At 47.7% G+C, this 15,046-nt stretch overlaps 2 protein-coding genes across 2 annotated transcripts in view; both read left to right on the top strand.

Moving 5' to 3' along the window:
• LOC137633719 (tRNA 2'-phosphotransferase 1-like) overlaps positions 1–7,734 on the top strand; it is a 534,213-nt gene extending 526,479 nt beyond the window's left edge. Inside the window, exons 7-8 of the mRNA XM_068365965.1 lie at positions 6,807–7,314; positions 7,580–7,734. Of these exons, the coding sequence (XP_068222066.1) occupies positions 6,807–6,823 (17 nt within the window). The 3' untranslated portion in view covers positions 6,824–7,314; positions 7,580–7,734. The remainder of the gene's footprint in view (positions 1–6,806; positions 7,315–7,579) is intronic.
• LOC137633586 (speckle targeted PIP5K1A-regulated poly(A) polymerase-like) overlaps positions 1–15,046 on the top strand; it is a 388,889-nt gene that overhangs the window by 223,250 nt on the left and 150,593 nt on the right. The gene's annotated exons all lie outside the window — the stretch shown is intronic.

Below are 15,046 nucleotides of genomic sequence, written 5' to 3'. Positions count from 1 at the left end.
ACCTTCCATGGAGGCCTACGGCCACCTGGGACTGTCCGATGCTACGGCAACCAGCCGGGCGGGTTACACGAGGCATGCGTCTGTCTCCTTTCACCCACCCTTCTGTGCATCACAATTAATTTAAGTTAATATTAACTTGTTAATAATTAACTTTATATACGAGCCATATTATGACTCTACAATACTCATCGTCTCTTTCCTTTACAGGAGGAGTACGTCAGGTGTGACCACGACTTCTGCGCGGTCCGTCGGCCACACTTCTATGGACACACGGCGTGTAGGACACACGCCCCTTGTGCTCACAAGAGAGGGGATCTCAAATACTGGGGCCCCACCACCTGTTCGGTCTGCCAAGAATGCTTACAGAAAGCATTCTATGATTCTCCCTCAGCGGAGATTCGGGACACTGCTCGGGACAACCTACGCAAGTGGGTACGTGGCTTTCAGAAGAACGCCACTGGACCATACCTAGCCACAGAAGAAATGAGGTCTTTGCTGTTCCCAAAGGCCTCTCCAGACTCAGTGGTCCCAGTCGAACAGATCCCCGTAGTCCAGATTACAGTGGAACCTGATGTTGTCATGGCTCAGTCCATGAATGATTATCACCTGGATTTAGAACATGATGAACGCATGTCAGAGATCTCGGAGGACACCGAGAAAACCCTTATGGCCCAGGGTGAAGGGGAGGATGATGAAGAAGAGGACCGGGTAGTGTATACCGAGTCCGATAAGGAGGATGCCCCTCCCTCCATCCCCCCTCCTACTCCTACACCGACGGAAGTGTCTCTCCCGTCTACGTCCTCCACCACGACTCCTCTACCTACGGCACAGGATATGATTCGGCTCATTGAATCCGTGATGGAGCAGAAGCTCCAAGAAACTCACCAGATCATTCGGTCGATGGGAGGTTCCAAGGAATCTCGCAAAATCTCCATCAAGGACCTCCCCGCATGCTCGAGCGACAATCCGTGGCGATTCGCCGAGCATATGGTCATCGCTGACGACAAGATCTTCGTCAGCGATAAGATCGGTTCCATACCCCTGGAAGAAGTGGAGTTCTTCCCCCGCTTTAAGGCGTATCCGGACTGTTACGTCCGTCTACGTTCAGAACCATCCTCAAAGGAAGAGACCGAACCGAAGGAGAAAATAGTGTTCGATCTCTCGAAGGCCCAGGCTATGCTTGCCAAAGCGCTTAAGAGCAGAGGCTTTACCTGCTCTGGACTTCCGGCTCTGAGCAAGAAGTACCCCACCTACGTTGCGCCCGATGAAGTGGTGATACCCTTCACGGAAAAGGCTTTCGCTGCCTGCTTTAAGGCTGTAGAAGAAGGGAAATCCTGCCCTGCATTGGAGGAATGCAGACCTTTCTCCGCAGTCACCCCGCCCGACACCAAACACTGGAAGGATGTGCAACACACCTTCGTGGTGGGCAAACTAGATCCTGACGTTGCTGGACGTCAGTTTAATGAGGACCTCCCCAAGCTAAACGATCACCTCCTTCGTAGGGAACAGGAAACGAAGGAGAGGCTGGCAGCATCTCTCACTCTCCAGGTCCAGATGGACGTAATGGCTGGCGACACCAGAGTCCCTGACCATTACATGGTCCTTGCCAAATCTCATATGGCAACCTTAGTCAAGGATCTGTACCACTTCATGCGAGCTCGTAGAGCCTGCAGAGAATTCGTGTTCTCCAGTGCCACTGTCAGACACGAACCCCGGAAACTGATTTCCTCCAACATCTGGGGCAAGTACCTCTTCCCGTCTGATCTAGTGAAAGAGATCACAGACAAGGCCGCATCTGAGAACAGGAACCTTCTCAACAAATGGGGCATGACTAGGAAGAGAAAGCCCTCTCAGGATGACGGTCCTCAGCCTAAGAGGAAGCAGTCGAAGCATAGACCCCAGCAACGTCAGCACAGACGTCAGTTTCCGGCACCCGCTACTCCCCAAGTGGCCGCTCAGCCGCCACAGACCTTTCAGTTGGTCCCACAGCCGGTTTTGTCCTCATCACCGGCCTTCAACCCCGCCTTCGAGCAGCACTCCACTACCTTTCGTCCCAAAGGTAGAAGCTCAGGCAGGGGTTCCGGCAGAGATTCCTCTCGCCGGCCCTCCAGAGGCAGAGGAGGACAGGGAGCTAGCGGCCGAGGCAGCAAGTCCTCGGGACCCCAGAAGCAATGAAGTGCTTCCGGTGGGAGGAAGACTCCGCCACTTCCAGGATCGTTGGACCTTCGACTCCTGGGCACACAGCATCATCAAGAAAGGTCTGGGCTGGAGCTGGGCGCAACCACCCCCAACCTTCCAGCAATTCTTCCAACGTTCAACCCCCCTCCTGGAAGAATATGTGCTAGACCTCTTGAACAAGAAGGTGATAAGAAGGGTGAAGTCCACAAGGTTCCAAGGGAGACTGTTTTGTGTCCCCAAGAAAGACTCAGACAGACTCAGAGTCATTCTGGACTTATCCCCCCTCAACGTATTCATATCGAACAACAAGTTCAAGATGCTGACTCTTCAACAGATCAGAACCCTCCTGCCTCGAGGGTCTTTCACGGTCTCGATAGACCTGGCGGACGCATACTGGCACATACCAATGAACCATCACGCTTCCTCCTACCTTGGATTCCGACTCCAACGGAAAAGCTATGCCTTCCGGGCCATGCCCTTCGGACTCAACGTGGCCCCTCGGATATTCACAAAGCTAGCGGACGCAGTAGTACAACAGCTCCGCATCCGAAACGTCCAGGTGATGGCCTACCTCGACGACTGGCTAGTGTGGGCGCCCTCGCCCGAGGATTGTATAGAATCCTGCAGAAAAGTTACCCAGTTTCTCGAACACCTGGGATTCCAGATAAACGCGAAAAAGTCTCGCCTATCTCCAGCTCAGAAGTTCCAATGGTTAGGCATCCACTGGAATCTTCAGTCACACCGCCTTTCCATTCCAGCAAAGAAAAGGAAGGAAATAGCAGGGTCTGTCAAGCGACTGTTAAAATCCAAACAGATCTCAAGACGCCAGCAGGAACAAGTTCTAGGCTCTCTACAGTTCGCCTCGATCACAAACCCAGTGCTTCGTGCACAGCTAAAGGATGCAGCGGGAGTCTGGAGACGTTCCGCATCCATCGCTCGAAGAGACCTCAAGAGACGGCTCCCAAGCAGACTTCGACTTCTTCTAAAGCCGTGGTCAGAAGCGAGGGCCCTAAAAAGGTCCCTTCTTCTCCAACACCCACTTCCATCTCTCAACATCCATACGGACGCTTCGTTGGAGGGTTGGGGAGGTCACTCCCACCAAAAACAGGCTCAAGGCACTTGGTCTCCCCTATTCAAGACGTTTCACATCAACATCTTGGAGGCCATGGCGGTTCTTCTGACGCTGAAGAAACTCTCCCCGCCCCCGTCGATACACATTCGCCTGACCCTGGACAGCTCTGTGGTAGTGCGTTGTCTCAATCGCCAGGGCTCAAGATCGCCCAAGATAAATCAGGTGCTCCTGACAATCTTCCGTCTGGCAGAAAGGAAGAAATGGCACCTGTCTGCAGTTCACCTACAAGGATTCCGCAATGTGACAGCGGACGCTCTATCTCGGACAAACCCGATAGAGTCGGAATGGTCTCTAGACGCAAGATCATTCGCCTTCATCTCTCACCGAGTCCCAGAACTCCAGATCGACCTCTTCGCAACGAGCGACAACCATCAACTTCCTCGATATGTAGCCCCGTACGAGGACCCCAAAGCGGAAGCGGTGGACGCCATGACCTTGGATTGGAACAGATGGGCCAAGATTTACCTGTTCCCTCCCACCAATCTTCTGCTGAAAGTCCTCTCCAAATTGAGAACCTTCAAAGGGACAGCAGCTCTAGTGGCTCCCAAGTGGCCCCGCAGCAACTGGTACCCCTTGATCCTGGAGATGCAGCCAACGCTGATCCCCCTCCCGGACCCAGTTCTCTCCCAGCAAATACAGAAGTCGACTGTCTTCGCTTCATCATCGAAAATCAAGGACCTTCATCTCATGATTTTCTCACCCTAGCCGCTAAGAAAAGGTTTGGGATTTCGAAGGAGAGTCTAGACTTCCTCGAGGAATACAAGACCGAATCCACGAGAAGGCAATACGAATCGTCTTGGAGGAAATGGGTCTCCGTCAAGGCAAAGAACCCCTCGAAAATCACCATAGATTTTTGCATGTCCTTCTTCATTCACCTTCATGGACAAGGCTTGGCAGCCAACACGATTTCTACTTGCAAATCGGCCTTGACTAGACCTTTGTCATACGCCTTCCAAATAGATCTGTCTAGCGACATCTTCAACAAAATACCGAAGGCCTGTGCCCGTTTACGACCGGCACCCCCTCCGAGACCAATCACTTGGTCTCTAGACAAAGTTCTCCACTTCGCCTCCAACTTGGACAATGATTCATGCCCTCTTAAGGACCTGACTCAGGAAGTTATATTTCTCTTCGCTCTAGCTTCGGGAGCCCGAGTCAGCGAAATAGTGGCACTATCTAGAGAAGAGGGACATATCGTTTTCAACGATTCAGGAGACCTCTCCCTCTTCCCTGATCCGACGTTTCTTGCAAAGAACGAATTACCTACCAAACGATGGGGCCCGTGGAGGATATGCCCCTTGAAGGAAGATGCCTCTCTATGTCCAGTAGAGAGCCTTAAGGTCTATCTTCATAGAACTTCAAACTTTGGTGGAGGCCAACTCTTCAAAGGAGAAACATCGGGCAGCGACCTGTCACTGAAACAATTGAGAGCTAAAATCACCTACTTCATTCGCAGAGCGGATCCAGACAGTACACCCGCTGGTCATGATCCTAGGAAAGTCGCTTCGTCTCTGAATCTCTTTCAGAGTATGGATTTCGAAAGCCTCAAGAACTATACAGGCTGGAAATCCTCGCGTGTTTTCTTTAAACATTATGCGAAACAAGTGCACGAAGTGAAACATTTTGTGGTAGCCGCAGGTAGTGTTATGAAACCTGCTCTGAACTCTGCTTAGAACAGTGAGTTATTAGGGACTCTAACTCGTCGGGTGCCTATGTTGACCCTCAAGTGATACGTAGTGAAGCAGAAACCACCTTGTGCTTTCTTTAACTGTTCTTACCTCAGGTGAAATGTCATAGTAGATTACCACATGAGTGCTACATGCCACGTGCATGACGTGTGTTACATAAAGACTAACGTTCCGTAGAACGAGTGCCTACTAATACTTGATTCTTCCCTTTCAGACTCAAGAGCACGCCTTTATGACTATGTACATTTTTATCAATGTAAATGTTTTTTACTATTTATTGCATGACATGTATTGATTTACCTGCAATTATCTAATAAAATGTCTATTTTATTACTTGTGCGTCTCCCTTGCTCCTTTCTTACTATGAAATATACTAATTGTCATAGTTTTCTTACCCTTTATTCTTGGTTAAGGAAAATGCCAGGATTTACTCCGGGCATTTATTTATATAGAGCAAGTAAGTTTCCTTAGCGAATACTTACTCAGTTATGAATATGAGTCAACTCCATGCACGAAGTGTACAACCACCACTTCTTCAAGTTTGTTTCGACGCGAATACCAAATCGCTCTGACTTATCTTCTGGATCTCATTGTTCCTTCAGCCTATATGAATAGCCTTCCCATGACCACTTTGATCTCAGCATAGCCCGTGGGGACTTCCATGCCAAGGGGGCAGGAAGGCAACTGCCTCACGGTAGCTCTAGTATAGACTACTATGCTTTCGGCTCAATGTTTTAGCACTCACTTATAAAGGGGAAAAAGTCTACCACGATACACTAATTCTCTGGTACTCTTCCATCAGGACGCCATGGCTTGAGCCCAAAAAACGGATTTTGAGCGAAGCGAAAAATCTATTTTTGGGTGAGATAGCCATGGCGTCCTGATGGACCCGCCCTGTCTGTTATCAGGTCCCGCCCTGCGCCGCTGTATCATGGTGATGAGCGAGCTCCAGACTTACGGATGAGGACAGACGTGACGTCATCAAAAGCAATGGCGTCCGTCTGTTTACATCGCGAGTACCGATATCGCCACATCTAGATTGGCTGCGGCTCAGCTCCCAGCCGCTCTCTGTCCGCCATATTGAAGCGTTAACTCTATATGGGGTGTAGATAGCTATGTGGCACGTTAATACATGCGTGTCCCCTGTTGATACACGATGTCTTAAGGGGAAACCCTTAGGATACTCGCTCCAGAAGTTAGAATTCTGTGATAACCTGTGGTTTAATTCTCTGGGAAAATCCTAGTAGTGATTACCCAAGGAAGCTACCAAAAAGGATCCTTCCATCAGGACGCCATGGCTATCTCACCCAAAAATAGATTTTTCGCTTCGCTCAAAATCCGTTATATATATATATATATATATATATATATATATATATATATATATATATATATATATATATATATATATATATATATACTGTATAGTTAATATGAATATGTCTTAGCTATGTAACTATTATCATCATTTTTAATTATCATTGTCATCATTATTATTATTAGGTAAACTACAACCCTAGATAGAAAAGCTGGATGCTATAAGCCTTACAAGGGATCCAACAGGGAAAATTAGCCCAATGATGGAAGAAATAAACTATATGAAAAGTGTTGAACATAAATTGTAAAATATTTTGAAATCAATAACAACGTTAGAATATATGCCGTATATAAACTATGAAGAGAGACTTAGTTTAACCTGTTTAACGTAACATTATAAGGATATACTGCTTATCAAAGTGTATAGAATATTAGTAATAGATTGGAATTTTTCCACGAACGACATAATTTGACATTTTCTTCTTTTTCAGGAGAACGGCTGCAGTAAAAGTTCTGAGTAGATGCACACTATCAATGGACACCCGTACACTGTTTAGAGTTTGAATGATGTGATTCTGTGCCATTTTGATTCTCATAAACCTCCCTGTGGATTCTCCATCCCCTTTGAAGTGGTTTATTTCATGCACAAATAGGTTTTAAAAATATAATTGTTACTCTTTCCTCGTATCATTCAAGTTTCATACATGTTAAGAACACATGTGCACCGTCTGTCGCGGCACTCGGTAAGTTTGTTGCGGTTTGGCCCGGTGAAGGCAGGCGTACGTTAGTTCACAGCCGAAGACAGATCTAGCTTAAACATGGCCGCCGGGCAGGGCGTGTTGGACCGCCTGTCGCTGGCTTGCAGCGTGTGCAAGACGGAGCCCCTGGAGAAGTTGCACTATGTCTCGCACGTCCTCGGCAAGAGGCACCAGAAGAATCTAAAGAACCGGAGCAAGGCGCTGAGGAAGGACGAAATGGCTCGGACTCTCCACATCACAGGTTGGCGTCAGGGTCTAGCTTATGTTCTCTCGTCTGGGTTCAGAAATTTGGCTGAATAAATAAAGTAAAAAATTAATTTAGCATTGGGATCTCTTTATCGAGCAATAACGTCTCCTTTTTCTTATGATTATGGTAGTTTTATAACATAAATGATGTATTTAATGCAAGGATATCAACACCACTAATGACGTATCCCTCAAAGTTTGACTTGTTAACTAAAGCAACAGTAACTGGAAGGTTGACGTAAACAGTGTCATCGATGCAGGCTTCAAGAAGGACACTCCCGCGGAGACGATATTGGGCGCCTTCTACCGGTACGAAGTGGTGAACATCAGCCCTTTTCCGAACTACTGCTTCGTGGAGTTGAGAAGCCGGTACGATCTCTCTCTCTCTCTCTCTCTCTCTCTCTCTCTCTCTCTCTCTCTCTCTCTCTCTCTCTCTCTCTCTCTCTCAAATTTAATATTGTTCCGTAACCGAAATACAAACCACCCTATTTACATAGGGTATTACTTTCGGCGTAGCTGAATGACGGGCCATTAGATTTTTAACGAGGGTTAACTACCCTCTCGCTAGTTAGCGAGGGGCAAGGTCTATATACACCAGGTTACCCAACGCGCAGCTTAAGATGTGAATCACCCATACTGTGACGTCAAGCTTCCCCGTCTCACACACGGGTAAACAAAACAAAGGACCGTTGCCTTAGTTAGCTACCTATAGAGGTAACGTAAACAATAGGAGACGCTGTGTCCATTATCATTTTATTCATTCATTCATTCCGTCACTGATTTTAATCTTTTAATAAATGATTAGTTCGACATAATGAATTCTTCCTCCATGTATGGAGAGTTTGGCAAAAGCAATGCTTTTGGTATTGATGTAGAAAAACAAACAGGTACACTGCTCAAGGTAATCGAGGTAATGAATACTATGAGAGTTAAAAATCCTAATACAAAAAAGTTTCAGAAAGGAATAATTTTATCATGTAAATCTACCATTGCTTTGTTTGATATGTTAAAAGGCTCTTATAGTATTGACTACCTACTTACACAAAGACTAAATCAAGATTGCCTTGAACATTTCTTTGGGTGTATAAGGCAAATGGGTGGGCACTATGATCATCCTCATGCTGTGAACTTTAAATTTCGGCTAAAAAAAATGTTACTAGGAAAGGAAATTGAAGTATTAAGTGAAAAGTGTAATATCACCACTGTTGAAAAATATCATGAATCAGCCAAAGACGATGAATCTACCACGAAAGAAAGGGACTTAGCGTTAGAAATATGCCTAACAATGCAGATATTCAGAAATTTAGATTTTGATTTAGAGAAAGATGCTTTAGACGAGGAAGAAGACCTTTTGAGAGCAAATAAAGAAAGATATTGTGGGAGTAATTGAGGAAGAAGCTCTTAAATACATTGGTGGATAACTGTAAAGAAATTTTGTGTAAAATATCCTGAGTTAGGAAATAAGACTGAAGAAGTGCTAAGGAATGATACTTGGATAGCATGTGTTGATCGGGGGGAATTACATGTACCTTCTAGTCAGTTTTTTTCACAGTTGTTGATAATGCGGAAGATTTTTAAAGCTGTACACGGGGAAGCTCTCATGGAGGGGAAAAAAATGTTTTAAAAAGCTTTATTTAGAATTAAAACAGTCTGGTATTGAAGTTCCTGACGATGTTATTGCTTTTTTTTGTTAAGATATCGGTATATTTTCGAATGCGATATCTTAATATTTTGATAAAGTATAGAAAACCTCAAGGACAACCATGCAGGAAGGCCCTAAGAAAAAAAAAATGAAAGTTGTAACTTGATAAAATATTTTTCAAGGGTAAAATGTTGTTTTATTTACATTGACTGTGTGATAGATCTACGTTCTTAATGGGTCTCGCCAACACTAAGCCCCTTCAGATGACGTAGGTGCGCAGAAGAGGCTTAAAATCGGTACGCTGTCTGGCTGACCTGGTATATCTGGACCGTGGCGAGGGGTTAGGGGAGGGGTAGCTAGCTACCCCTCCCCTCTCACACACCGGTGAACTGATATACAGTGAGCCCTCACTGCTTCGCGGTTCGACCATCGCGGATTCACCACTTTGCGGGTTTTTTTCATAACCCATATATATATACATATCGCGGATTTTCCGGAAATTTCGAAAATATCGCGATATCTGAAGACCCCAAATACGATATTTCGTTACCTGTAATTACATTAATACTGTAATTAGTAATATCTGCTCTTACTGATTGTTCATTGCATTACATATGATATATAATTCAGCACAGAAAGAAATAAAACACGAAAAGAGAATGTGATCATACGATAATTCAGTACTGTATACAGTACGTAGTAAAATTAAATTGAACATGAAACGCAAATCAGATGCAGTCATACCATATTAGAATGGTGTAAGGCTGCTGATGGCTACTACTGTACTACAAATGTAATGGATGTGCTTCTTTTCCATGAATCTTTTGTATGTATACGTACGTGGTACTGCATCCAATAATATTCTTTGTTGCAAAAATCACATCTCGAATAAGCGTACGAGAGAGAGAGAGAGACACATCCTACAACAAAACAAGCGTAAAATAGCGTACGTAAAGCTGTATTATTATTATTGTTATTTTTGGGCTCAAGCCATGTCGTCCTGATGGAAGTTCCTCTAAGGTAGCTTCCTAGGGTATATTACAACTACGGCGATATTCCCAGAGAATTTACCTTAAGGTACCCAGAATTCTAACTCCTGGAGCGAATATCCCTAATAAAAGAATCAGGGATATCGCAAAATATCAGCAGACGTATTCTTGACACGCCACATGGAAATCTGTACCCCGAACAGAGTTAACACTTCGTAGGGGTCAAAATGGCAAGAAAACGAAAACGATAAGAAAGGGGGGAGCCGTTCGTAAGGCATCTCTCCTCCCCGTTTCGTAAGCGTGCCCTGCGCCGCTCGCTGTATTCCTTTTTGCGTAGCTATACAACTCGGTGTTTTCCCTGTGTTTCTACCAAATATCTTGGATTTACTCAAGCTAATATGCTTTCTCCAACTTCTTCTGCTTCCGATAAGTTGAGTACCATTTCTTTTATGTATAAATGTAGGCTCTTGGTAAAAATTAAAGTAATTAAAAGAGTTATCTTTGATACAAGAGCTGTTGCCTGCTGGAGGCGTCCTGGAAGCTGTCGCTCGCTAGATAGGATTTATTTGGTTAGCCAGAGCGACGTTCCCAGCCCCCTTTTCGCTTTAATAAATTTATCTGCTTAGCTTATTTAGGAATACTTTTATGATGCTGTAGTATAGCGCCTTGGCGAAGGATTTGCCTAGGCTGGCCTACGCTAGACCTTGTAGCCTAGTCGTTTGGCCCTTGTACTTCCTGCATGATATTTAGTCTTCCAAGTGTGATTATTTAAATTTTATTGAAGCGTTAGGCAACGTTATACATATAAGCTTATGCTGAGTTTTTTCCAAGATGGTATATGAGTGAGTTTCGGTGATTTAGGTAATCGATTCTCCCAGTGCCTAGGCTAGGTTGTCTTAGGCTATTGATATGTTTTCTTGTTCCCCCCGTTTGCTCCCTTCTCTTCGGGGAAGGCGCGCAAACCCTTTCCCTCTGCTTAAGCCTTGGGCTTAACCCTAGTGGTTTATTTGAATTAATTTTCGATATAACTATATTGGGGTGGTACTGTACCTTCCTGTTCCAGCTTGTCTGGTTCAGAGAGGGGCAGTACAGCAGTGTTTTAAGTCTGAGTCCGTGTTGGTCTGGCTTGGGGTAGAGTCTCCCTCGCTGTCTGACACAGACATAGAAGGTTTAGCCTCCTTCGGTCACTCTTGAAGGTTTCTGTAGCTATGATCCCTTCGTTCGGTGACCCTTCAGACTTGTCCTTGTTGCTGTTCCGGGTGTGGGGTGTGTCCCTTTCCCTGGAATAGCAATACCTTCCTTGCATTGGTTATAGGGAGGCAGCAAGTATTGCCGGCCTCCCTCCCCGGATTCCCCCCTAGGCTGAGATGGGCTTTCTTGGCCGTGGGTGATCTTTAACCAGTGCAAGGTTGGACAGGACCCTCTTGTCCTTTCCCTTCTGTCCTTTCCATAATGTCATTAGTGTCTGCCTTCCTACATCCATACCTAGCATAGGTTAGGATGGGGAGCTGACTTGGTTCCCTGCCGGCCGGCAGAGTGCGCCGGCCGGCAGAGGACCTGTTACCTTAAGTGCTGCCCGGTCCTCCCTTGGTCCCTCATCCACTCCTGTCTGTAGATCTAGTGAGCAGTGGTTAGGAAGCCTGAATTAGATTCTCCCCTTCCTTTCAGCACTCTTTCGGGTGTTGGGCGTTGAGGTAGTATAGCCTCTTAGCCCGGCAGTTGGTGTTCTCTAGTTCTCTTGCTGCCGGTCGGCGATGGCTACATGCCTTTGCCGGCCGGTCTCCTTGCTCGTCTGCCGGCCGCTATGAGTGGCGGCCGGCAGCCGGGCGCTACCTAGCGTGGCTGCCGGCCGGCATGGGTTGTTTACCTCTGCCGGCCGGCCTTTACCTCGCTCTGTCTGCTGGCCACTGGGAGTGGTGGCCGACAGCCGGGCGCCACCTAGTGTAGCTGCAGGCCGGCAGTCACTGCCGGCCGGCACAGACATCGGAACTAGAGTTCTGCCACCTTAGAGTTCTTAAGTCGTATACTTGAGACCTACCTGTGGGGGGTGCCGGCCGGCACGCCACCCCATATACTATATCAGTACTCCCCTGTATAGCATATACTGTGGGGAGAGGCTATGATATAGTAGGTTACAACACTGTATTTTCTAGCATGCTTGTGTTGCTTTGTGCAGTCACTTGGTGTTGCCTTACAGGGATGGAAAGAGAGTTCTTTCTGTCTTTAGCCAGTATGTTAAAGTCTCACCTTAGGTGTGAGCTACACCTATTTCCCTTGGGAAATATTTACTTTGGTTATTCTAGCAGAGACTAACCATTTGATTTTAATTGCTGGAAGGCTACTGCAAGTGACTGTGTGGGAAACACAAGTGTGTGTCTTTCCTTTAAACTTTGTACATGCTTGTATATACATGTGAATTGAAATTCACCTGATATTTATGGAAATTTTCTTCTTTTACAGGAGGAGCATCCGAAGTGCGGTAGCGTCTTCTGCAACGTCCGCAGTAAGAACTTCTGCGGGCATGATTTGTGTAGGAGGCACGCGGCTTGCGCAGCCTCCAAGGATGATCTCCGTTACTGGGACCCTCAGGTATGTTCAGTATGTACTAACCTGCTAGCTGAGGCCTTTGAATCCCCTAGGTCGGCGGAGTCAAGGGATGCAGCGAGGGAGAAGCTTCGTGTTTGGGTAAGGGGTTTCCAAAAGAACACCTCTGGACTTTATCTTCCAAGTGAGAAGATGAGGGCGTACCTCTTTCCCAAGGCTTCTGCTGACGCTCTCGTCCCCCAGCCTCGGCCGGAGATCCCTCTCGTCCAGATCCCCGTGGATGCTGAAGTCGCGGAGGCCATGCAAGACATTCAGCTGGACGACAAGATGTCGGACATGTCCGAACGGGCGGAAGAGGACCTCCTCGCAGGGGGCGAGGACGAGGATCAAGATCCGAACGTCGTGGAGGAAGAGGATGCCGTGCCATCGGACGCTCCGGTTCAGGCTCCTGAACCTATCCCCTCTACTTCGTCCGCTCTTCCACCAGAGCTGGGACAAGCTCTCTCTTCTATTGTTGGCATGATACAGCAAATGCAGAAGGAGAACAATCAGAAGGCAGCTGCATGGAGCTACAGATGCAGAGGATTGCAGCATCACGTGGGCCTCCGAAAAAGCTCAACGTGAAAGACCTTCCTGTGTGCTCGGATGCCAACCCGTGGAGGTATGCCGAGCACATGCCGATGACGGTCGGGAAGATCGTCATGTCGGAGAAGCTGGGTTCAGTTCCCCTTGAGGAGGTGGAATTCTGGCCCAGCAGAGGAGCCTATCCGGACTGTTACGTCCGTCTGAAGAAGGAACCGGCCTCGAAGGAGGAGACGGAGCCGAAGGAGATGATCGTCTTGGATCACGCCAAGGCTCAAGCTTCGCTGGCGTCTGCAATGAAGGAGAGGGGCTTCTCGAACTCGAAAGTTGCTGCTTTGAGTAAGAAGCACCCTTCCTTCGTATCCTCTCCGGCTAGGGCCTTCCCCTTTCTGCAGAAAGGGTTCGCAGCCGTTCTGAAGGCAGTCGAGGCTGGCAAACCATGCCCCTCCTTGGAGGAATGCAAGCCTTTGTCTTTAGCCTTGCCGATGGACAACAAGGACTGGAAGGACGTCCATCTTACCTTTTCGGTTGGGAAGTTGGACGCCGATATCGCAGGTCGACAGTTCGGCGAAAACCTCCCTAAGCTGTCTGAATTCCTTCTGCGAAGGGAGCTCGAGACAAAGGAGCGTCTGGTAGCCTCGATGTCTCTCCAGACAACCATGGAGACAATGGCAAGCAACCCCAAGGTCCATGAAATGTTCATGGTGGTGGCCAAGATCCATCTGGCCACGGTGACAAAGGACCTCTATAGCTTTGTCAAGGCGAGGAGGGCCTGCAAGGAGTTTGTGTTCGCCTCGGCCACAGTGAGGCACGAACCGAAGAAATTGATCTCATCCAACATCTGGGGCAAAGATCTCTTCCCCAGTGATGTAGTTAAGGAGGTGGTGGACAAGGCAGCCACCGAGAATAGGAATCTTCTCCTTAAGTGGGGCCTGTCCCTCAAGAGGAAGTCTTCCCCCGATGAGGGTCCCCAACCGAAGGGGAAGACGAAGAAATCTAGGTTTTCTCCCCGCCCAGCCAAGCCTTTCAGACCGCAACGTCAGCAGCAGCAACAATCGGCTTTGCCTCCGGTGCCCCAGATGGTAGCCCAGGCCCCGACCACCTTCCAATGGGTGCCCCAGGCCGTGTCCTCGCCATCCCCGGCATTCAACCCAGTGTTCGAAGGGCAGTCTACCACCTTTCGAGCAAAGCCCAGAGGAGCAGCTAGAGGCTCGTCTAGACGCCCCTCAAGGGGAAGGGGATTCAGAGGTGGTCGCGGCCAAGGAGGCAAGACTGCAGGGCAGCAGTCAAAGTGAAGTGTTGCCGGTAGGAGGGAGACTACAGTACTTTCGGGATCGTTGGACCTTCGATCCCTGGGCCCACAGCCTGCTCAAAAATGGACTGGGTTGGAGCTGGTACAGCACTCCGCCCCCGTGCCCTCGATTTTTCCAACACTCCACCCCCGTTTTGGAGGAGTACATTCAAGAACTGTTGGCGAAAAAGGTGATCCGGAGGGTAAAGTCCATCAAGTTCCAAGGGAGGCTGTTTTGTGTTCCCAAGAAAGACTCGGGGAAACTCAGAGTCATTCTGGACTTGTCGCCACTCAACAAGTTCATAGTGAACCACAAGTTCAAGATGTTAACGTTGCAACACATAAGGGCCTTACTGCCCAAGAGGGCATTTACCGTCTCCATCGACTTGTCAGACGCCTATTGGCACGTTCCAATCAGTCGCCGTCTCTCCCCCTACCTAGGATTCAAGCTACAACGAAGACTTTACGCCTTCAGAGCGATGCCTTTTGGGCTAAACATAGCCCCAAGGGTCTTCACGAAGCTTGCGAGTGCAGCGCTCAAACAGTTACGCCTAAAAGGGATCCAGGTGGTAGCCTACCTGGACGATTGGCTGGTGTGGGCAGCATCCAGGGCGGAATGCTTGCAGGCTTCCCTACAGGTGATTCAGTTCCTAGAGTATCTAGGGTTCAAGATCAACAG

This window comes from Palaemon carinicauda, chromosome 43 (assembly GCF_036898095.1).
Source record: "Palaemon carinicauda isolate YSFRI2023 chromosome 43, ASM3689809v2, whole genome shotgun sequence".
Lineage (NCBI taxonomy): Eukaryota > Metazoa > Arthropoda > Malacostraca > Decapoda > Palaemonidae > Palaemon > Palaemon carinicauda.
This window is presented reverse-complemented; position numbering and strand designations above follow the sequence as displayed.